This window comes from Hyla sarda, chromosome 10, assembly GCF_029499605.1.
Source record: "Hyla sarda isolate aHylSar1 chromosome 10, aHylSar1.hap1, whole genome shotgun sequence".
Taxonomy (NCBI): domain Eukaryota; kingdom Metazoa; phylum Chordata; class Amphibia; order Anura; family Hylidae; genus Hyla; species Hyla sarda.
In genome coordinates, this window is record NC_079198.1 from 117,665,261 (window position 1) to 117,690,260 (window position 25,000).

The 25,000-nt window shown below is 44.4% G+C and overlaps 1 protein-coding gene across 1 annotated transcript in view; it reads left to right on the plus strand.

The window, feature by feature from the left end:
• The window catches only part of FOXJ3 (forkhead box J3), a gene marked incomplete in the record, with an annotated part of 128,513 nt that overhangs the window by 103,019 nt on the left and 494 nt on the right, over positions 1 to 25,000 (plus strand). Inside the window, 4 exon segments of the mRNA XM_056544668.1 lie at positions 5,458 to 5,547; positions 10,507 to 10,698; positions 19,166 to 19,270; positions 23,115 to 25,000. The exon segment at positions 23,115 to 25,000 is cut by the window's right edge and continues 494 nt beyond it. Coding sequence (XP_056400643.1) covers positions 5,458 to 5,547; positions 10,507 to 10,698; positions 19,166 to 19,270; positions 23,115 to 23,230 — 503 coding nt within the window.

The following is a 25,000-nucleotide window of genomic DNA, read 5'->3' on the forward strand; positions in this document are numbered from 1 at the left end:
GGTGCCTCCAGCGGTTGCTAAACTCCCAGCATGCCTGGACAGTCATTGGCTGTCTGGAAATGCTGGGAGTTGTTATTTTGCAACAGCTGGAGGCTCCGTTTTGGAAACCCTGCCGCACAATACGTTTTTCATTTTTATTGGGGGGGGGGGGGGGGGGGGGGGGAAACAGTGTAAGGGGTGTATATGAAGTGTCTTACCCTTTATTATGTGTTAGTGTGGTGTAGTGTTTTTTAGGGTACATTCACACTGGCGGGTTACGGTGAGTTTCCCCGCTAGGAGTTTGCGCTGCGGTGAAAAATTTGCCGCAGACCAAACTTGAAGCAGGAAACTTACTGTAAACCTGCTCATGTGAATGTACCCTATACATTCACATGAGGGACAAACCTCCACCTGTTCCAAAACTACAATTTCCAGCATTACTGACAGACCGTGCATGCTGGGAGTTCTACTTTTGCAATAACTGGAGGCACACTGGTTGGAAAACCTTCAGTTAGGTTCCATTTCCTCAGTATTTTCCAACCAATGTGCCTCCAGCTGTTTCAAAACTACAACTCCCAGCATGTACTGATTGCTGGAGGGCATGCTGGGAGATGTAGTTATGCAACAGCTGGAGGTACGCCACTACAACTCCCAGCATGCCGATACAGCTGTTTGCTGTTTGGGCATGCTGGGATTTGCAGTTTTGCAACATCTGGAGGGCTACAGTTAGACCACTGCACAGTGATCTCCAAACTGTGACCCTCCAGCTGTTGCAAAACTACAAATCCCAGCATGTCCACACAGCGAACAGCTGTCTGGGCATGCTGGGAGTTGTAGTTTTTCAACATCTCGAGGGCTATAGTTTACAGACCACTGTAAAGTGATCTCAGACTGTAGCCCTCCAGATGTTGCAACTCACCAGCTTCCATAGGATCCAGGGAGCCATCATACAACATCGCCGCCCGCCGATCAGTCTGCCTCCAGATGGGTAAGTGGATCTTCTGCCGTCGGTCCTCTTCGGTTTCCCCGTCCTGCTCGGCCTTAATCCCCCTGTCCCCGATCTGCTATAGGTCGTTGCGTCTATACGACCAATAGCAGGGATAGGAGGTGTGGCAACCCTGCCACCTCACTCCTATCCCTTGAGGGGAATCGTGTGTGTCTTAGACAACCGCGATCCCCCTTATATCCCGGGTCACCATAGACCCGTATGACCCGGAATCGCGCAAATCGCAGGTGTGAATTCACCTATCTGCGCCGATCGCCGACATGGAGGGGGTCTGATAACCCCCCTGGGCATTTGCGCGGGGTGCCTGCTGATGGCTATCAGCAGTCACCCCGGGTCCGGTCCCCGCCGGAAATCCCCACGGGCGTATGTATACGTCCTGGGTCCTTAAGGGGTTAAAGGGGTACTCTCCGGTGGAAAACTTTTTTTTTAAATCCACTGGTGCCAGAAAGTTAAACAGATTTGTAAATTACTTCTATTAAAAAAAATCTTAATCCTTCCAGTACTTATTAGATGCTGAATACTACATAGGAAATTCTTTTCTTTTTGGAACACAGAGCTCTCTGCTGACATCACGAGCACAGTGCTCTCTGCTGACATCTCTGTCCATTTTAGGAACTGACCAGAGCAGCATATGTTTGCTATGGGGATTTCTTTTTACTCAGGGCAGTTCTTAAAATGGACAGAGATGTCAACAGGGAGCTCTGTGTTCCAAAAATAAAATAATTTCCTCTGTAGTATTCAGCAGCTAATAAGTACTGGAAGGATTAATATATTTTAATAGAAGTAATTTACAAATCTGTTTAACTTTCTAGCACCAGTTGATTTAAAAAATAAAAAAAATAAGTTTCCACCGGAGTACCCCTTTTAAGTTGATAATGTCTTTTTGTACAATGTTCATAACCCTGCAGCGCCGCTGCCAAAGCTCTGATGTGTCTGAAATGTCAGCTCCTAGTATTGTAGAAATGCAAGAGAAAATGGAATGCAGGAGAAATTGTAATTGCAGTCTATACGCAGTAGGGATGTAAGAAAAAATCGATTAGCGCGATTATCGCGATTTTTTCACTTGGCGATACTGAATCGATTCAAAATATTTTTGAATCGATTCTTTTAGGGATGTGGAATTTGTATCTCCTGACGCCCGGAACAGCATGTCCTGAGCATCAGGAGATAAAAGTTCCACATTTGTGGAGCCGGGCAGGCCGGATCTGACGCGGCGTCGCTCTGGGTGTATGGAGCGGGCTCCGACTCGTGCCCGCTCCATACTCTGCAGCCCCCGACTGTTCTCAGTAGCCGGGGGCCGCCGCTAATAGCCAGCATGCGGCGATCACCGAGGCTGGCTATTAAAGGAGTAGTCCGGCGCGCACTTTTCTCATTTTATCCCGTCCGGGCTGCAAAATAAATGAAAACGCACTTTCTCTTACCTGCAAACGAGCCCCCGGAGCTCCGGTACAGGTGTTCGGTCCCCGGGCTGTATTCTTCTTACTTCCTGTTAGCCCGGCACGTCACACGGAGCTTCAGCCTATCACCAGCCGCAGCGATGTCCCGCCTCAGCCGGTGATAGGCTGAAGCTCCGTGTGACGTGCCGGGCTAACAGGAAGTAAGAAGAATACAGCCCGGGGACCGAACACCTGTACCGGAGTGTACCGGAGCTCCGGGGGCTCGTTTGCAGGTAAGAGAGTGCGTTTTCATTTATTTTGCAGCCCAGACGGGATAAAATGAGAAAAGTGCACGCCGGAGTACTAGATCGTAGTGAAGGGATCTGTGAATGCTCCCTGGTGGGCGATGTATCGGGATATATCGCGATGTATCGTCACCTAGACGGTATCTCGATATATCGAATTGCCACACTGGTATCGCGATTCGAATCGTATCGCCAAATTCTTGGCGATTCGCACCCCTAATACGCAGTGGCATGGGTATGTGCCTGGCCTGCTGGATGAAAAGTACCTGCGATCCTGGAGCGGTGCGCAAATTATTGCGGTAGGAGGTGGTGGAACTTGCCTTCCTGCCGAGCGAGACGTGGTCTGATTTCTGGATGGCACGGAGCAGCGTCCGGCTCGGTCGAGATATGTTCAGGCTGTGATGAATAAAACTATATTGTAATACCAGCGGCATCTCCAGCCTCTATTATATAATATATTATTATAAATTACGGTATACCTTATTTTATTGTAAAAAAAAAACTAAAATCATATCATCATCCCACTAAATGTTCCTTGAGGTCTGAATACCCATTTTTAACTATGATTGTCCATTACTAATATTAATGCACCTTATATACCTCATCCATTCAGTCCACCTCAATGCAGGAAACAGGCTCTATTATAAATGTATGGAACCAGTCTCCTACAGGGAGTCGTGCTGCTTCTAAAGCAGTGTTTCCCAACCACGGTGCCTCCAGCTGTTGCAAAACTACAACTCCCAGCATGCCCGGACAGCCTTTGGCTGTCCGGGCATGCTGGGAGTTGTAGTTTTGCAACAGCTGGAGGCACCCTGGTTGGGAAACACTGTTCTAAAGATCAGTGAGGATCTCATGTGTAACGCGTCTGTGTGACCTGTCAGTCTTTTTTTATTTTTTAAATAAATTATAGTAGCACTTTAAAGGGGTACTCCGCTGGAAAACATTTTATTTTAAATCAACTGGTGCCAGAAAGTTAAAACAGATTTGTAAATTACTTTAAAAAAAAAAAAATCTTAATCCTTCCAGTACTTATCAGCTGCTGTATGTTCCGGAGGAAGTTCTTTTCTTTTTGAATTTCCTTTCTGTCTGACCACAGTGCTCTCTGCTGACACCTCTGTCCATGTCAGGAACTGTCCTGAGCAGGAGCAAATCCCCATAGCAAACCTATTCTGCTCTGGACAGTTCCTGATATGGACAGAGTTGTCAGCAGAGAGCACTGTGGTCAGACAGAAAGGAAATTCGAAAAGAAAATAACTTCCTCTGTAGTATACAGCAGCTGATAAGTACTGGAGGAATTAAGATTTTTTAATAGAAGTCATTTTCAAATGTGTTTAACTTTCTGGCACCAGTTGATATAAAAGAAAATGTTTTCCAGTGGTGTACCCCTTTAATGAATCAAAAATCTTGTGTTTTTTTTTTTTTTTGTATACAGCTCATGTGCAGACTTGTTTCCATGGTTACAGACTACAGTGCACAGTGATCTCCAAACTGTGACCCTCCAGCTGTTGCAAATCTACAAATCCCAGCATGTCCACACAGCAAACAGCTGTCTGGGCATGCTGGGAGTTGTAGTTTTGCAACATCTTGGGGGCTATATTTAACAGACCACTGTATAGTGGTCTCAGACTGTAGCCCTCCAGATGTTGCAACTCACCGGCTTCCGTAGGATCCAGGGAGCCATCCGCACGACTTGTGTTTCCATGGTTACAGACTACAGCGTATGCGGTCAGTCTTGAATTGCACAGTTTGTCAGTAATACGTGACGCAGGATCAGGTTTAAAAAAAAAAAAAGAAAAAAAAAAAAGTTAAAAACGTATACAGTTTTTTTTCTTAAAAACCGATGCAACCGGACATAATTTTTTTAAAACTGTATAGGGTTGTCAACCGTATACGGGTTAAAATTTGTACACACATTTTAATTCAGTTTAGTCCAGTTTAGAGGAATCAGTTTTATTTAAAAAAGAAAGAAAAAAAACTGATACCGGAACTGTATTGCAAAAACGTGGTGTGAAACCAGCCTTAAGCTGCTTTTCTTAATTTACATGCATTGGATCAATAAAAATTGTTTGCAAAGGTGAAGATATCCTTGACCCCATTGAAGAGACCTAATTATTTTTTAGAACTCCCTGTATAGAAAATAAGCGCTGGCACAAATATGGCACTGTGGTGTGACAGCCCACATACTAAATAGCGCCTTCGCTTGGAATCAGTAGGTGGCATGGCTGTATCTGTAAACTTTCTGCGGTATTATTTTTCATTGTGTATTGTGCTGTCATGTGAAGTAATAGAGAACATGTTTAGTTCTTGCTCTCCGGTGCGTGGACAAGAATAATTTTGGGATATTGTCTTGGGTTTTCAGGATCTATTCATAGCCCTTATTTAATTGAGATTAGGAGATTCGCGAACTCATTCTGTCTGATGCAAAGCAGAATCTGGGATCCTATTCAACAGGATTAAATGCTCTTATTTAGTCGTGTCGCTGAAATGACTATGTGGCACTGCTGGTTGTATGGACACGGGCAACATCCATCTTATTTTTTATATGAGCTACTGGATGGGAACACGCTGGCAATTGTAGCATAACAGATTTAGGATCTAGCTTTATTCTATTTGTCATGTACTGAGTCATTCTTTTTGTTTAGAAATGACAAAATTCAACTCCCAGGTACTTACCTTGCTTTCTCAGACCCCTGAGTGGTAAAGCTACCTAGGAATAGAGTAGATATCGCTGCATAACTAAGTTACATGAAAATGGTTTTTCACTTTTTTTTTTTTTTTTGTCCCCCCTCAGACTGGTACTCAACTTTAGACATGCTAAAAGAAAGCTGCCGTATTGCCAGCAGTGCCAACTGGACAGATGTGGATCTCTCCCAGTTCCAAGGTTTGTATATGTAGAAAGGGATGTGTAGGTGTACACAGTGTTTTAATATATTTTGGGGCTTGGGGCAACACAGAGTGGCCTGCAAGTTGAGTAGAAATGGTTGACTTGTAAGTGACCTCAATGCCGCCCGATGAAAGTACTCTGCCCCTAGACATCTTATCCCCTATCCAAAGGATAGGGGATAAGATGTCTGATCGCGGGGTTTCCGCCACTGGGGACCCTAGGGATCTCCCTGCTGCACCCGGCGTTCATTTAGAACATTGGGTGCAGCACCGGAGGCAAGTGACATCACAGTCACGCCCGCTCGTGACGCCATGGCCATGCCCCCTCAATGCAAGTCTATGGGAGGGGGGGTGACGTCACGCCCCTCCCACAGACTTGAATTGAGGGGGCGTGGCTGTGACGTCACGAGTGGGACGTGACCGTGACTTAACGAGCCTCCTCGCCACATCACCAGTCATCCGGCACAGAGCGAAGTCTGCTCTGTGCATCGGATGTCTGGGGTGCCGCAGCCGAGATCGCAGGGGTCCCCAGCGGCGGGACCATCGCGATTAGACATCTTATCCCCTATCCTTTGGATAGGGGATAAGATCTCTAGGGGCGGAGTACCCCTTAAAGACTATTGTAAGATTCATGACTTCACTTAAGGATTCTTGCAACTTACTTCTGATATTTAGTTGAGAAGCATTAAATGGATTATCTAGCAATAGCAAAACAAAGGTGTTTTCTTCCAAATACAGCGCTCACTTCTATGGGACGGAGCTACCAAACCATATATATATTTTTTTTTATAAGTCAGCTGTTTCTCTAATGCTAGTTAACCCCTGTAGGATGAAGCATAAGTCAAGGTAATGCTACAGTTTTACTGTGTCTCTGTGTGCTGATCTAAAGTCTTAAATGCGTTATTCCAAAGTTTAAAGGTATCCTCTTCCAGCTCAGCAATGTTCAGAAGCCCCATAGAGAATGGGTGGAGAGCTGGCCACCTATCCTCACTTCTGCTCTATTCAGAGGTCCGTTGACCTCTGTTTTTGTGATCAGTGGCGGTCTCATGGATAGGGAGTGACTATGGATCTTGGGATAAGCTCACCCTTGCCTATATCGGTGGAACCAGACTACCATCCACTGTATATGGGCCCCCTGATAGCAGAAAAGAGAAGGGTCTGATATGTTGGATTTCAGCTGCCTGATACTTGTGTTCTCTGGTGGACACAATAATTCTAGCGTTGACTTTCTCTCTAATAACAATTTTCGCTTTCCAAGCATGTATGCATTTGGGTGACTTAGAATAGAACGCAGTTGGCTTTATCCTTATCAAGGTGGTGCCAGAACGAGTTATTTATTTATGACCTTTAAAGATATATGGCCAACCTTCTGCATCAATAGTACTGTTATGGTCATCCCTTTCATTGGTCACTGTCACCATTGGAGCTTACAATAGACATTCAAGATAAACCAGTATGATTTTTTTGGTGGGTTTTGGTGTATCTGGAGTTCTCGGTGGAAACCCACCAGATACAGGGTGAACATACAAACTCCCAGCAGATCTTGGTTGGATTTGAAACCAGGACCACAGTGCTGCAAGGCATCAGATCTAAGCACTGAGACACCAGGGACAACCTGGTTCCCTGTAACTTCTTGTTGTCAAGAGAACAGAAAGTTTTTAACTTTTTGGTGGAGCTCCTCAATTTCAGCAGCTCACAGTCTGAGACTTTGCTTTCTTAAAGGGATATTCCGGTTTATACATCTTATCCCCTACCCAAAGGATAAGGGGATAAGATGTATGATCTCGAGGGTCCCGCTGTTGGGGACCCCCACGGCCTCTGTGCAACCCCCGGTGACGTTATGGCTACACCCCCTAGTTGCATCACGGCCACGCCCCTAGTTGCATCACGGCCACGCCCCTAGTTGCATCATGGCCACACCCCTAGTTGCATCACGGCCACGCCCCCTAGTGACTTCACAGCTATGCTCGCTAATGATGTCACTGCCACGCCCCTAGTAATGTCACTGCGACGCCCCTAGTCACGTCACGCCCCCTCCATTCATGTCTATGGGAGGGGGCATGACCTACCGTCACGCCCCCTCCCATAGACATGAATGGAGGGGGCGTGGCATTACTAGGAGGCGTGGCCGTGAAGTCACTTCACCGTCTCGGAGGCAATGTCCGGCACAGAATGCCAGGGGCTGTGCCGAGATCGTGGGGGTCCCCAGCGGTGGGACCCCTGCGATCATACATCTTATCCCCTATACTTTGGATAAGATGTATAAAGCTGGAATACCCCTTTAAGAACTCCTAATACGTATTTGTATAACTCACAAAATGGCAGCTTCCCCCAGTGTTCTGTAATATACATCTGGCGTCCATTTATATTCTAAACCAGTCAGCAATTTATAGCGCAACGTTTCTGGAATTGGAGCAGAGTCCCAGGAATGAATCGCAGCTCTGAGATTTGGCAGACTAAAAGCTCAGGCCTTATGCAGCGTCTATAAAACACCCAGTACAAGGGCTCCTCCGACATCTGTGTATTACATATACTCCCGGAGCCCATGGCGGATTTATGTACTCCGTGCACCTACGTAAATTTACAACTTCCACGTTTATCCTGCTTTAGGTTTCCACAAGCGTCTGCGCATCCTTCCATATGCAGTGGCACATAAATGTGATCAAAGACGATTCTCCTAAGTCATGTGCCTGCAAATCATATAGAGAGAAACTGTATCCCAGCTCTGCTAGTCACCGGGGAGAGTGAGAAAGGATCCTGAACGGCAGTCATAAAAAAAGCCTCCGTATAAAACACATAACAGGATTTCTCTCCGTTCCTCTACAAGCACATGATAACTTACCTGCATTTATTTGGGGGCCGTCATTAGCCCCTGGCTATCGGGACAGTGCTGTTGTCATTGTAGAGTTATATGTACAATGCATTCACAAAGTTTTCAGATCTTTTCACATTTTTCAAATTTTTTTATATTGTTCCTTGTTCCAAAATTTTTCATAAATTCCAATTTCCCCCATCTTTCTGCACTTTATTCTCCATAACGGCAAAGTAAAAACACAATTGCAAATCTTAACTAATTTACTGAAAAGTAAAAATTAAACTCTTGCAGTGACATAGGTATTCATACCCTTGGGCGCAGAATTATGCCCCCACAGCATAATTCTGCCCCCACCATGATCACTGTAGGGATGGTATTGGGCAGGTGATGGGCAGTGCCTGGTTTCCTCCAGACATGATGCTGCCCCCACCATGATCACTGTAGGGATGATATTGGGCAGGTAATGGGCAGTGCCTGGTATCCCCCAGACATGATGCTGCCCCCACCATGGTCACTGTAGGGATGGTATTGGGCAGGTGATGGGCAGTGGCTGCCCCCACCATGATCACTGTAGGGATGGTATTGGGCAGGTGATGGGCACTGCCTGGTTTCCCCCAGACATGATGCTGCCCCCACCATGATCACTGTAGGGATGGTATTGGGCAGGTGATGGGCACTGCCTGGTTTCCCCCAGACATGATGCTGCCCCCACCATGATCACTGTAGGGTTGGTATTGGGCAGGTGATGGGCAGTACCTGGTTTCCACCAGACATGATACTGCCCCCACCATGATCACTGTAGGGATGGTATTGGGCAGCTGATGGGCAGTGCCTGGTTTCCTCCAGACATGATGCTGCCCCCACCATGATCACTGTAGGGATGGTATTGGGCAGGTGATTGGCAGTGCCTTGTTTCCTCCAGACATGATGCTGCCCCCACCATGATCACTGTAGGGATGGTATTGGGCAGGTGATGGGCAGTGCCTGGTTTCCTCCAGACATGATGCTGCCCCCACCATGATCACTGTAGGGATGGTATTGGGCAGATGATGGGCAGTGCCTGGTTTCCCCCGGACATGATGCTGCCCCCACCATGATCACTGTAGGGATGGTATTGGGCAGGTGATGGGCAGTGCCTGGTTTCCCCCGGCCATGATGCTGCCCCCACCATGATCACTGTAGGGATGGTATTGGGCAGGTAATGGGCAGTGCCTGGTTTCCTCCAGACATGATGCTGCCCCCACCATGATCACTGTAGGGATGGTATTGGGCAGTTGATGGGCAGTGCCTGGTTTCCCCCAGACATGATGCTGCCCCCACCATGATCACTGTAGGGATGGTATTGGGCAGGTGATGGGCAGTGCCTGGTCTCCCCCAGACATGATGCTGCCCCCACCATGATCACTGTAGGGATGGTATTGGGCAGGTGATGGGCAGTGCCTGGTCTCCCCCAGACATGATGCTGCCCCCACCATGATCACTGTAGGGATGGTATTGGGCAGGTGATGGGCAGTGCTTGGTCTCCCCCAGACATGATGCTGCCCCCACCATGATCACTGTAGGGATGGTATTGGGCAGGTGATGGGCAGTGCCTGGTCTCCCCCAGACATGATGCTGCCCCCACCATGATCACTGTAGGGATGGTATTGGGCAGGTGATGGGCAGTGCCTGGTTTCCCCCAGACATGATGCTGCCCCCACCATGATCACTGTAGAGATGGTATTGGGCAGGTGATGGGCAGTTTCTGTTTTTCTCCAGACATGATGCAGATTGATGGCATAAAATGTAAATAAAAAAAATAAAAAAATTAATTATGTATTTTAGCACAAGGCTACAACATAACCAAATGTATTCGCCAGGAAAGACCTCTTTACCCTAGAGCAGTGGTCTCCAACCTCTGGCCCTCCAGATGTTGCAAAACTACAACTCCCAGCATGCCCGGACAGCCAACGGCTGTCCGGGCATGCTGGGAATTGTAGTTTTGCCGTAGACCAGGTAACCGATGCATATAGAACAACAAGATAGCGGTTACTCCAAGATAGTGTGCCATGCGAAAGCTGCATCTTATTCCTGATTTATTCCTTTCTTTTCACTTTTTGCGTTTCTATAGCATATTAATACATTATTCTCCCTCTTTTTCAGGTTTAATGGAAAGTATGAGACAAGCGGATCTTAAGAACTGGTCCCTGGATCAGGTTCAGCTCGCAGACCTTTGTTCTTCGCTCAGTGAATTCTTCAATCACACCGGGTTCATCCACCCGCAGAGCAATGTCCAGTCACCTGTATGTCATGGTAACATGCATAATGCGAAACCCACACAGCACCTTGGGACAGGTATGGAATTCAAAGGGAAGAAAACCAGAAACCAAAAGAGAGAAATGGTAACAAAGAAAATATTCTTAGGCTTTCATTGCTAAAGGAATCTGTCAGTTCTATTTGCTGCTAAGAGCTGCAGACACCATTGGATAGCTGTTAGGGTATTAAAGGATTACTCCGGTGGAAAACTATTTTTATTTTATTTTTTTAAATCAACTGGTGCCAGAAAGTTAAACAGATTTGTAAATTACTTCAATTAAAAAATCTTAATCCTTCCAGTACTTATTAGCTGCTGGATACTACAGAGAAAATTATTTTCTTTTTGGAACACAGTGCTCTCTGCTGACATCATGACCACAGTGCTCTCTGCTGACATCTCTGTCCATTTTAGGGAACTGACCAGAGCAGCATATGTTTGCTATGGGGGTTTTCTCCTACTCTGTGCTCGTTATGTCAGTGTTCCAAAAATAAAAGGATTTCCTCTGTAGTATTCAGCAGCTGATAAGTACTGGAAGGATTAATATTTTTTAGTAGAAGTAATTTACAAATCTGTTTAACTTTCTGGCAGCAGTTGATTTAAAAATAAAAGAATTAATTCCACCGGAGTACCCCTTTTAAACCAAACCAAGCCTTTCTTGGAGCTAATGGTGGTTGCAAAACCTACAAAATCTTTTCATTTTATTTATTTTATTTTTCAGCTAAGTGTCAAAGAGGTGTTGCCAAGCTGCTCAAGTGCCACAATCTGGAAGGCCTCCTGGCTCTCTCTCCCCTCTTTCCTTGACTGACACACAGAGCTCTGTACATCAAATAAGGAAGGGTTGGGAGGTGTAGGTGAATTAGGAGACATGTCAGGTTGTGGCACTTGAGCTTCTCGACTCGTGACCTTGACACTTGGCTTAGAAACAAAATAAAAATTTTGAAAAAATGTAAAAATTATTTTCTAAGTTTCAGACACAATCAGCTCCAGGCAAAGTACAGCTCCATTACAGCAAATCAAATCCAAAGTGTCCACCATCCATCCCGGTTCTGCGCACAGCAGGTGGGTCCCCCGCCGGCAATCTTATTTTGTGTTCCGGAGGCAGGCGCCCAAAGCCCGCCCCTCTTGTTGCATATTCATTTTTTGCTTCTCCACGTCCTAATGACGTGGAGTTATTTGCCCCCCCTAAGTGCTACGATCTGTCTTCCGAGCGCATGTACTGTTGTTTTTTTTTTTTTTTACCCAGCTCTCTGTCCTGATGAAGTGAGAGCTGTGCGTCCTCAGAACCGCTCTGCACCGAAAAACAGAGCATGTGCTCGGAAGACAGATCGTAGCGCTTAGGGTAGCGGATGACTCCACGTCATTAGGACGTTGAGAAGCCAAAAATGAATGTGCAACAAGGGGGGCGGGCTTCGGGCACCTGCCTCCGGAACACAAAATAAGATTGCCGGCGGGGGACCCACCTGCTGCGCGCAAAGCCGGGATGGATGGCGGACACTTTAGGGGACGCAAACTCGGGCAAATCAAATGAGCATGTTACAGACGCCTGTTCACTCACACTATAACCCAATGTACTGGGATTAGTGTGGGTGAACTTGCTGACAGTTTTCCTTTAAAAAGATCTGCAGCCCTAGTCACTTGTCCCCTATCTGCAGGATAGTAGATAAGTGTCTGATCGCAGGGAGTCCGAACGCTGGGAATCCTCGCGTTCTCCTGTATGGGGTCCCGGCTATGCCCATGCAGGAGGAGTGTCGGCCGCAGCATGATGCCCCCCTCCATGTATCTCTATGGGAGAGGTGGAGATGCAGCGTTTTTGTGCATCACCCCCCTTTCCCATAGAACTGTATGGAGGGGCCGACGACACATGCATGAGCCACAGCACTGCCGGGTCACCATATGGGAGATCACAGGGAGTCCTAGTGGTTGGGGCCCCCCGTGATCAGACACTTAACCCCTATCCTGCTGATAGTTGGAACGTGTCTAAGACTGCAGTACTCCTTTAATAAATTCCATACGTGTAGGTACTGGCACACTATATGTTGTGGTGTACCTGAGCCATATCCATTCAATTAAAGGGGTATTCCCGTGGAAAACCTTTTTTTCTTTTTTTTTTTTTTCCTTTTTAAATAAAATTTGTAAATTTTTTAAACAGATTTGTAAATTACTTCTATTAAAAAAAAATCTTAATCCTTTCAGTACTTTTTAGGGGCTATATACTAAAAAGGAAATTATTTTCTCTTTAGATTTCTCTGATGTCATGACCACAGTGCTCTCTGCTGACATCTGCTGTCCATTTAACCCCTTAAGGACACATGACGTTCTCATACGTCTCCATTTCCGAGTCCTTAAGGACACATGACGTATGAGAACGTCATGTGTTTTACCGGCCCCCCGCAACCATCTGGAGCGGAGCCGGTCCCCGATGCCTGCTGAAATCGTTCAGCAGGCATCGGGGCATATCGCCCAGGGGGGTCATTATGACCCCCCATGTCGGCGATGGCCGCAGATCGCTGGACAATTCAGTCCAGCGATCTGCGGCGGATTCCGGGTCAATCGGGTCTCCAGTGACCCGGTGACCCGGAATTATTGGCTGATCGGGGCCGTCAGAGACGGCCCCGAACAGCCAGAGGCAGCAGGGGTGAGGTGGCACTGGTGCCACCTCACGATCGCCCTGATTCGTCGGCCGGATTACCGGCCGACCAATCAGGGCGCCTGCTGCGGGTGTCACTCCCGCAACCCGCTCCGCCCCTCTTCTGGAGGACGTGAGCGGGTGCGGGACGTGCACCCCGGGTGCTGGGGACCCCGATCCCCGGCGCCCCTGTTGGGATCGGGGCCCCAGGAGAAGCGGCGGCGGCGGAGACGACGAGGGACTGACCTGTGCGGCGAGGATCGCTGGAGGTGAGTGACAGCCTCCTGCTGTTGCTTAGCAACAGCTCCCAGCATGCAAAAAGGGCATGCTGGGAGCTGTAGTTATGCAACAGCAGGAGGCAGACCACCACAACTCCCAGCATGCCCTTATGGGCATGCTGGGACTTGTAGTTTTGCAACAGCTGGAGGCACATTCTTTCTATGGAAAAGTGCACCTTCAGCTGTTGTGTAACTACAACTCCCAGCTTGCACAATCAGCTAAAGTGCATGCTGGGAGTTGTAGTGGTGCATCTGGTGGTTGCATAACTACAACTCCCAGCATGCCCGTTGGCTGTCGGTGACTGCTGAGAGTTGTAGTTTTGCAACAGCTGAAGGCACACTGAGTTAAGTAGCAAACCAGTGTGTCTCCAGCTGTTGCATAACTACAATCCCCAGCATCCCCAGCCAAAGTAGTATGCCTCCAGCTGTTGCATAACTACAACACCCAGCATGCCCTTCCGCTGTCCGTACATGCTGGGGGTTGTAGCTTTTGCAACAGCTGAAGGCACACTGGTTGCAAAACACTGAGTTTGTTACCAAACTCGGTGTTTCACAACCTGTGTGTCTCCAGCTGTTGCAAAACTACAACTCCCAGCATCCACTGATAGACCGTACATGCTGGGAGTTGTAGTTTTGCAACAGCTGGATGTCCCCCCCCCCCCAATGTGAACGTACAGGGTACACTCACATGGGCGGAGGATTACAGTAAGTATCCGGCTGCAAGTTTGAGGTGCGGCAAAATTTCTGCCGCAGCTCAAACTGCCAGCGAGAAACGACTGTGAACCCCCCGCCCGTGCGACTGTACCCTAAAAACACTACACTACACTAACACAAAATAAAATAAAAAGTAAAAAAACACTACATATACACATACCCCTACACAGCCCCCCTCCCCTCCCCAATAAAAATGAAAAATGTCTGGTACGCCACTGTTTCCAAAACGGAGCCTCCAGCGGTTGCAAAACTACAACTCCCAGCATGCACTGATAGACCGTACATGCTGGGAGTTGTAGTTTTGCAACAGCTGGATGTTCCCCCCCCCCAATGTGAACGTACAGGGTACACTCACATGGGCGGAGGATTAAAGTAAGTATCCGGCTGCAAGTTTGAGCTGCGTCAAATTTTCTGCCGTAGCTCAAACTGCCAGCGAAAAACTACTGTGAACCCCCCGCCCGTGCGACTGTACCCTAAAAACACTACACTACACTAACACAAAATAAAATAAAAAGTAAAAAACACTACATATACACATACCCCTACACAGCCCCCCTCCCCAATAAAAATGAAAAACGTCTGGTACGCCACTGTTTCCAAAACGGAGCCTCCAGCTGTTGCAAAACAACTACTCCCAGTATTGCCAGATAGCCACTGACTGTCCAGGCATGCTGGGAGTTTTACAACAGCTGGAGGCACCCTGTTTGGGAATCACTGGCGTAGAATTCCCCTATGTCCACCCCTATGCAATCCCTAATTTAGGCCTCAAATGCGTATGGCGCTCTCACTTTGGAGCGCTGTCGTATTTCAAGGCAACAGTTTAGGGCCACATATGGGGTATCGCCGTACTCGGGAGAAATTGGGCTTCAAATTTTGGGGGGTATTTTCTGCTATTACCCTTTTAAAAAATGTAAAATTTTTGGGAAAACAAGCATTTTAGGTAAAAAAAATATATATTTTTTTACATATGCAAAAGTCGTGAAACACCTGTAGGGTATTAAGGTTCAAATTACCCCTTGTTACGTTCCCCGAGGGGTCTAGTTTCCAAAATGGTATGCCATGTGTTTTTTTTTTGCTGTCCTGGCACCATAGGGGCTTCCTAAATGCGGCATGCCCCCAGAGCAAAATTCGCTTTCAAAAAGCCAAATGTGACTCCTTCTCTTCTGAGACCTGTAGTGCGCCAGCAGAGCACTTTTCACACCCATATGGGGTGTTTTCTGAATCGGGAGAAATTGGGCTTCAAATTTTGGGGGGTATTTTCTGCTATAACCCTTTTTAAAATTGTAAAAATTTTGGGAAGCCAAGCATTTTAGGTAAAAAAAATATATATTTTTTTACATATGCAAAAGTCGTGAAACACCTGTAGGGTATTAAGGTTCACATTACCCCTTGTTACGTTCCCCGAGGGGTCTAGTTTCCAAAATGGTATGCCATGTGGGCTTTTTTTGCTGTCCTGGCACCATGGGGGCTTCCTAAATGCGGCATGCCCCCAGAGCAAAATTTGCTTTCAAAAAGCCAAATGTTACTCCTTCTCTTCTGAGACCTGTAGTGCGCCAGCAGATCACTTTTCACCCCCATATGGGGTGTTTTCTGAATCGGGAGAAATTGGGCTTCAAATTTTGGGGGGTATTTTCCGCTATTACCCTTTTTAAAAATGTAAACATTTTGGGAAAACAAGTATTTTAGGTAAAAAAAAATTATTTTTTCTTACATATGCAAAAGTCGCGAAACACCTGTAGGGCATTAAGGTTCACGTTACCCCTTGTTACGTTCCCCGAGGGGTCTAGTTTCCAAAATGGTATGCCATGTGGTTTTTTTTTGCTGTTCTGGCACCATAGGGGCTTCCTAAATGCGGCATGCCCCCAGAGCAAAATTTGCTTTCAAAAAGCCAAATGTGACTCCTTCTCTTCTGAGACCTGTAGTGCACCAGCAGAGCACTTTTCACCCCCATGCGAGGTGTTTTCTGTATCGGGAGAAATTGGGCTTCAAATTTTGGGGGGTATTTTCTGCTATTACCCTTTTTAAAAATGTAAAATTTTTGGGAAACCAAGCATTTTAGGTAAAAAAAATATATATTTTTTTTACATATGCAAAAGTCGTGAATCACCTGTAGGATATTAAGGTTCACTTTACCCCTTGTTACGTTCCCTGAGGGGTCTAGTTTCCAAAATGGTATGCCATGTGTTTTTTTTTTGCTGTCCTGGCACCATAGGGGCTTCCTAAATGCGGCATGCCCCCCAAAAACCATTTGTCGCTCCTTCCCTTCTGAGCCCTCTACTGCGCCCGCTGAACAAATAACATAGACATATGAGGTATGTGCTTACTCGAGAGAAATTGGGTTTCAAATACAAGTAAACATTTTCTCCTTTTTACCCCTTACAAAAATTCAAAAATTGGGTCTACAAGAACATGCGAGTGTAAAAAATGAAGATTTTGAATTTTCTCCTTCACTTTGCTGCTATTCCTGTGAAAAACCTAAAGGGTTAATACACTTACTGAATGTTTTATTGAATACTTTAGGGGTGTAGTTTTTATAATGGGGTCTTTTATGGGGTATTTCTAATATGAAGACCCTTCAAATCCACTTCAAAACTGAACTGGTCCCTGAAAAATAGTGAGTTTGAAAATTTTGTGAAAAATTTCAAAATTGCTACTGAACTTTGAAGCCCTCTGGTGTCTTCCAAAAGTAAAAACTCATAAATTTTATGATGCAAACATAAAGTAGACATATTGTATATGTGAACCCAAAAAAAATATATTTTGAATATCCATTTTCCTTACAAGCAGAGAGCTTCAAAGTTAGAAAAATGCAAAATTTTCATTTTTTTCATCAAATTTTGGGATTTTTCACCAAGAAAGGATGCAAGTTACCATGAAATTTTACCACTAAGTTAAAGTAGAATATGTCACGAAAAAACAATCTCGGAATCAGAATGATAACTAAAAGCATTCCAGAGTTATTAATGTTTAAAGTGACAGTGGTCAGAATTGCAAAAAACGCTCCGGTCCTTAAGGTATAAAATGGCCTGGTCCTTAAGGGGTTAAGGAACTGTCCAGAGCAGCATATGTTTGCTATGGGGATTTTCTCCTGCTCTGGACTGTTCCTAAAATGGACAGCAGAGGTCAGCAGAGAGCACTGTGGATGACATCAGAGAAATCTAAAAAGATGAGCATTTCCTCTTTAGTATATAGCCCCTAAAAAGTACTGGAAGGATTAAGATTTTTGTAATAGAAGTAATTTACAAATCTGAGAAAAACTGTAGAAAAGCCAGCAAGTAGAAGTAAAAAATGTATAAATCTTTATTCAGGTATCTTCCTTAAAAAACCTTCACGGTGTCAGACAAACAACGGACATATTAAAATGTAAAATATTGCACAAAAAGATGGGGGTCCCAAACAAAGCTGACGCGTTTCCGATCTATTGAGGCTATGAGTTAGGATCAATAGATCGGAAACGCGTCAGCTTTGTTTACTTCTGATCCCCTGTCCTTTGGATAGGGAATAAGATGTATAAAGCCGGAATACCCCTTTAAGCACTGCCTCCTAGTCTTTTCCCTGCCAGTGGTTTCCAAGCCACAGTCATGTCAATGGGGCAGCACATGACCAGTTCAGCACTGTGCAGGAAAAAACAATGGACCCGGCCGCCACGTGTTGGGGTCCTGCAGGGGCCCCAGAAGTCTGATCCCCCACTGATCATTAAAGGGGTACTCCACTGGGAAAAAAAAATCTAAATCAACTGGTGCCAGAAAGTTAAACAGATTTGTAAATTACTTCTATTAAAAAATCTAAATCCTTCCAGTACTTATTAGCTGCTGTTATGATCCACAGGAAGTTTTGAATTTCTTTTCTGTCTGACCACAGTGTTCTCTGCTGACACCTTTGTCCATTTTAGGAACTGTCCAGAGTAGGAGCAAATCCCCATAGAAAACATATCCTGCTCTGGACAGTTCCTAAAATGGACAGCGATCACTGTGGTCAGGCAGAAAGGAAATTCAAAAAGTAAAGAACTTCCTATGGAGCATAACAGCAGCTGATAAGTACTGGAAGGATTTGTATTTTTTTTTTTAAAAGAAGTAATTTACAAATCTGTTTTAACTTTCTTGCTCCAGTTCATTTAAGAAAAAAAAGTTTTCCAGTGGAGTACCCCTTTAAGTGATATATTCTATTGCAGTTTTTCCAAACCAAAGTGCCTTCAGCTGTTGCAAAACTACAACTCCCAGCATGCCCGGACAGCCTTTGGCTGTCCGGGCATGCTGGGAGTTATAATTTTGCAATAGCTGAAGGCACCCTGATTCGGAAACACTGTTCTAGTGACATGTTATTCCTTTAAAGGGGTATTCCAGGCAAAAACTTTTTTTTTTTTATATATATATATCAACTGGCTCCGGAAAGTTAAGCAGATTTGTAAATTACTTCTATTAAAAAATCTTAATCCTTCCAATAGTTATTAGCTTCTGAAGTTTTCTGTCTAACTGCTCAATGATCATGTCATGTCACGGGAGCTGTGCATGATGGGAGAATATACCTTGCATGATGGGAGAATATCCCATGCACAGCTCCCGGGACGTGAGTCATCAGAGAGCAGTTAGACAGAAAACAGCAACTCAACTTCAGAAGCTAATAACTATTGGAAGGATTAAGATTTTTTAATAGAAGTAATTTACAAATCTGTTTAACTTTCCGGAGCCAGTTGATATATATAAAAAAAAAGTTTTTGCCTGGAATACCCCTTTAAGATGGAAATTCCCTTTTAAGAGTTCTCCTATAAAGCCATTTCACAATTATCATGCTTATTCATATGATCTTATATACTCAACAAGACATTAATAGCTGCACAATAAATTGTAAAGTTATTCTTTTTTTTTTTATTTTTTTTTTATCTTTTAGGAAATGTTTATCTCGACTCCAGGCAAAATGTTCCTACTTCGATGATGGGACCCCCAGGTTACACTCATTTACCACCTATGAGCACTACAGGATCTGGCTTGTCAGGTATGTAAGGGATCTATAGACAGCTTGTCTCCGTGAGGTAGGTAAATGGACAATGTAGCTGTTTATTCTTTCAATTGTGCAATTAAATACAATCTATGGTCTCCTGGCATCCTCCGCTTAATGGGGTGTGCCAGTCAGATAGGTGATAAAGGCTTAAAAAGCATGGGGGCAACTTTCTGGAAATCATGCGGGTGGTTCTAGAATTCATCACCTGTCTGGATGATAGATAAATGCTCCTGACTTCAATATCCCCTTAGGGTGTTTTCACACGTACAGTATTCTGTGCATATTTGAAGCGCAGGATTTAAAGCTGCAGATTTGATGCTTCAGATTTCAATGCAAACCAAATGACTGAAATCTGCTACGCATCAGGAAATACTGTGTGGTGTATAGTTAGGTTTGGAGGCGGGCTGAACGCGCCCACATGACTGTAACGTGCGGGCCCGTGTCCAGATCTCTCTGCGCTGTGTGTCTGCTTATAGGGGAATAGGCAGAGTATTTTCTGATACACAGCGGATTTCACACAGAGAGGAATACAGCACAATTTCAGCAAACTTCTAACATGTCCTAGTCAAGTTAGAAGTTGTAACTGATGGGGCCGAGACCCCCACCAATTGCTAGAAAGAAGGCACAGAAGCACCCAGCTGTGCCCCCTTGTTACTGCTTGGATCGCCAAGCAAATGGTATACAGATTTGCAGAATGTCTTATAGGCTTCTATTGGATCCGTATACTTCTGACTCTGCACAGAACTAAAGGGCATAAGCACTGTACCCCTTTGTTTCGACTCTACTCGGAAGACTATCAGTTGAGGTCATAGTACCTAGACATAACCCAAAAAGTAGTACACACCATTGTAAAAAAACACCACAGAAGGAATATGGTCAATTAGTTAATTTTATTGAAAGACAGAAAACCCCCCATAAACACTACCCATAGTACCCAGACCCCTGCCAATCACAAATACTGACATGTTACTATGTCATACGTTTATTGCCACAAGTATTCACCGACAAAATACATTTTTATCCATGTCTTTTAGTTTTCATAGATGTAGGGATCCTCTTCATTGGCTTAAAGACTTTTAAATCAACTGGTACCAGAAAGTTAAACAGATTTGTAAATCACTTCTATTAAAAAATCTTATTCCTACCTGTACTTATTAGCTGCTAAATACTACAGAGGAAATTATTTTCTTTTTGGAACGCAGAGCTCTCTGCTGACATCACGAGCACAGTGCTCTCTGCTGACATCTCTGACCATTTTAGGAACTGACCAGAGCAGCATATGCTTGCTATGGGGACAGTTCTTTAAAATGGACAGAGGTGTCAGCAGAGAGCACTGTGCTCGTGATTCAGCAGAGAGCTCTGTGTTCCAAAAAGAAAAGAATGTCCTCTGTAGTATTCAGCAGCTAAAAAGTACTGGAAGGATTAAGATTTTGTTATAGAAGTAATTTACAAATCTGTTAAACTTTTTGGCACCAGTTGATATAAAAAAAAAAAAAAAAAAAGTTTTCCACCGGAGTACCCCTTTAAAGGAATACTGTAGTGGAATATAACTTATCATCTATCCGAAGGATAGGAGATAAGTTATAGATGGCGGGGGGCACGAGTACTGGGACTGCCCGCGATCTCCTGTACGGGGCCGTGGCAGTCCGCAGGAATGCGTTCCGTCCCTGCATGATGCTGCGGCTGAAACGCCCCCTCCATGTATCCCTTAGAGATACGTGGAGGGGGCGTGTCTGCTGCGGCTTCCTACTGGGCTTTGTGCGGCGCTTTTTTTGCGGACTGCCACAGCCCTGTACAGTAGTTTGTGGGAGGGGCCCCAGAGGTCGGACCCCCCGCGATCTATAACCTAATCCATCGGATAGGTGATAAGTTATATTACACTACCGTATTCCTTTGAAGGGGTACTCCGGTGGAATTTAAAAAAAATATATTTATTTAGTTATTTTTAAATCAACTGGTGCCAGAAAGTTAAACAGATTTGTAAATGAGGGAAATGTAGATATGTGTAGCTCAACCACAGAAAAATGAGCGAGGTTAACTAAAAGCTCTCCCCCACAGAGAGATGCAGAAAAGTGAAAAAAATAGAATATTAGTCCTCAGCTCAATATCAGAAAAAAGATTAATGGAGGATGTCTGGTATCAATAATAGAGAAAAAACACAACACAATTAGTGTATAAATGGTATTTAATAAATATTAAATAGTGCGTTCCCGCAGGGCCCTACGGTAGCGCACAATTGGTTAAAAAAAGGAAATATAAAATACAACAAGTAGTTACACTACAGAGCGAGTGTATCTATTAAGGCTGACAGCCGTATAATGATACACTGGATGATACACTGGGTGATGGTATGTTAAAGTGTTACTCTGATCAGAATAATAATAGATTCAGTGTGCACAAAAAAAAAAATAAAAAAATAAGAATAAAAATAATAATAAAACGTTCCTCCTGGAAAGAAAAATGGTTTGATAGAAAAAATGGATGATACAAGAAAAATAAGTCCTGAAAAATAGGTCCTGAAAGTGAAAAGTAGCAGTCCTGTAAATGGTGGAGTTATGACCTGTAGGGTGGATCCTATAATTGGCCTAAAGTAATGTCCTGCAAAAAATAATGTCCTGCAAAAAAACGTATACTGTATATGGTGATACCCTAAGAATTGTTTGAATAGTGGATATTGCAATTAAATCGCTGTTGCCGGTTTCTCCACTCCACAGCCAGTGACTTTATTTCTATTTGTAGGCTGTGGAGTGGAGAAACCGGCAACAGCGATTTAATTGCAATATCCACTATTCAAACAATTCTTAGGGTATCACCATATACAGTATACGTTTTTTTGCAGGACATTATTTTTTGCAGGACATTACTTTAGGCCAATTATAGGATCCACCCTACAGGTCATAACTCCACCATTTACAGGACTGCTACTTTTCACTTTCAGGACCTATTTTTCAGGACTTATTTTTCTTGTATCATCCATTTTTTCTATCAAACCATTTTTCTTTCCAGGAGGAACGTTTTATTATTATTTTTATTCTTCTTTTTTTTTTTTTTTTTTTGTGCACACTGAATCTATTATTATTCTGATCAGAGTAACACTTTAACATACCATCACCCAGTGTATCATCCAGTGTATCATTATACGGCTGTCAGCCTTAATAGATACACTCGCTCTGTAGTGTAACTACTTGTTGTATTTTATATTTCCTTTTTTTAACCAATTGTGCGCTACCGTAGGGCCCTGCGGGAACGCACTATTTAATATTTATTAAATACCATTTATACACTAATTGTGTTGTGTTTTTTCTCTATTATTGATACCAGACATCCTCCATTAATCTTTTTTCTGATATTGAGCTGAGGACTAATATTCTATTTTTTTCAGATTTGTAAATGACTTCTATTAAAAAATCTTTACCCTTCCAGTACTTTTTAGCAGCTGCATGCTACAGAAGAAATTATTTTCTTTTTTCATTTCTTTTTTTGTCTTGTCCACAGTGCTCTCTGCTGACACCTCTGTCCGCATAGGTTTGCTATGGGTATTTTCTCCTGCTCTGGACAGTTCCTGATACGGGCATCAGGTGTCAGCAGAGAGCACTGTGGACAAGACAAAAAAGAAAAGAATTTCCTCTGTAACATACAGCTGCTAAAAGGTACTGGAAGGGTAAAGATTTTTTAAGAGAAGTCATTTACAAATCTGTTTAACTTTCTGGCACCAGTTGATTAAAAAAAATAAAAATGTTTTCCACCGGAGTACCCCTTTAACACACACACACACACACACAAGACTATGACAGCATAATTATTAATATGGGATTGTTTTGTTTTTTTTCATCCCCAGGGCACCACGGAGTAATGAACCAAGCTCACATGATGCCGTCCACAAATTTCCACATACGTCGTCCCCTTCCTGCAGATGACATCCAGGATGATTTTGACTGGGACTCAATTGTATAGCACTATAACAGATACAATAGCTCTATTGTCTTGTTAACCCCTTCCCCCCCCCCATTCCCTTCCGTGTTGTTGGTATAAGTGACCATGAATGTGATACGAAAAAAAACACACAAAAAAACACACAAAAAAAGAAGGTAAAGACATCCAAGTGACGAGTGAAAAAGAAATAACTGCTAACATTGATGACAATCACAACCGTTAAGAAATATCAGTGCTTATGAGTTAACCCTTTATATCGGCGCTCTGCAACCCCCAGCATTACTGCCAGGACATGCTTGGAGTTGTAGTTTCTTGGCAGCTGGAGGGCGCCACCCGTGTTTGTCACCCTGATAAGCTGCAGCCGCTCACTATCGTCCTGCCATTCATAGAACACTGGACAGAATCTCTCCGAGCACTTTCACTTATCAATGTGCATTTCATTACCCCCTACCTGGACAGGTGGCATTTCTTGGGGCGCTCTCAGTCCTTTTTTTTTTTTTTTTTTTTATATCTGATTTATTTATATGAGCTAGGAATAGTGTAACTGTGTTGCTTTTCTGCTTTTTTTATTTTCTTCTTTTATTTTTTTTAATGTGTCTTGAATTTATACTGTTACACTGCCATGTAACAGAGCAACCGCAGTCACATGACGAGGGGCGGTGCGCTTCTGCCAGTGCAAAGCCGATCAATAGGTTTCGGTTGCCAAAATGTTATTATAAGGATGGATTTAGCCTTATTTGTCAAGGGATGGTGAATACTTCTGTAAGGGACACAAAGGGCATACGTGTAGATCAGTGTTTCCCCAACCAGGGTGCCTCCAGCTTTTGCAAAACTACAACTCCCGACATGCCCAGACAGCCAAAGACTGTCTGGGCATGTTGGGAGTTGTAGTTTTGCAACAGCTGGAGTCACCCTGGTTGGGGAAACACTGGTGTAGATATTGGAGTCGAGAATGATGTGTCTAGGGCAGTGTTTCCCAACCAGCGTGCCTCCAGCTGTTGCAGAACTACAACTCCCAGAATGCCTTTCCCTGTCCGGGCATGCTGGGATTTGTAGTTCTGCAACAGCTGGAGTCATCCTGGTTGGGAAACACTGGTGTAGATATTGGAGTCGAGAATTGTGTCATGGGCAGCGTTTCCCAACCAGCGTGCCTCCAGCTGTTGCAGAACTACAACTCCCAGCATGCCTTTCGCTGTCCGGGCATGCTGGGATTTGTAGTTCTGCAACAGCATGAGGCACCCTGGTTGGGAAACACTGATGTAAATATTGGAGCCTTGAATGATGTGTCTAGGGCAGTGTTTCCCAACCACTGTGCCTCCAGCTGTTGCAGAAATACAACTCCCAGAATGCCTTTTGCTTTTGGGGCATGCTGGGATTTTAAAGTTATGCAACAGCTGGAGGCACACTGGTCTAGGGGCCATAGAACATTTCTCCATGAGTATCGTTACATTACAAGTGTATGCCCATCTACACTATTAATTGTAAGGCACAGCAATGGGGTGGACAAAAACAAGTGAACCCATAGCCCACTGTTTCCCAACCAGGGTGCCTACAGCTGTTAAAAAATTGCAACTCCTGGCATGCTGGGAGTTGTAGTTTTGCAACATCTGGTGGCACGCTGTTTGGAAACAGTGGTCTAGTCATTGTAATATTGCGTGTCACTTACTGAGGTGTTCTTACCTTTTACAGGTAACGATCATATGTAGGTGTAGTAGGACTACATGTCCCAGCATGTGTACCATCTTCTATGATTGCTCCTGTCTTTATGGTAAAGGGGACTTTGCAGAAAGA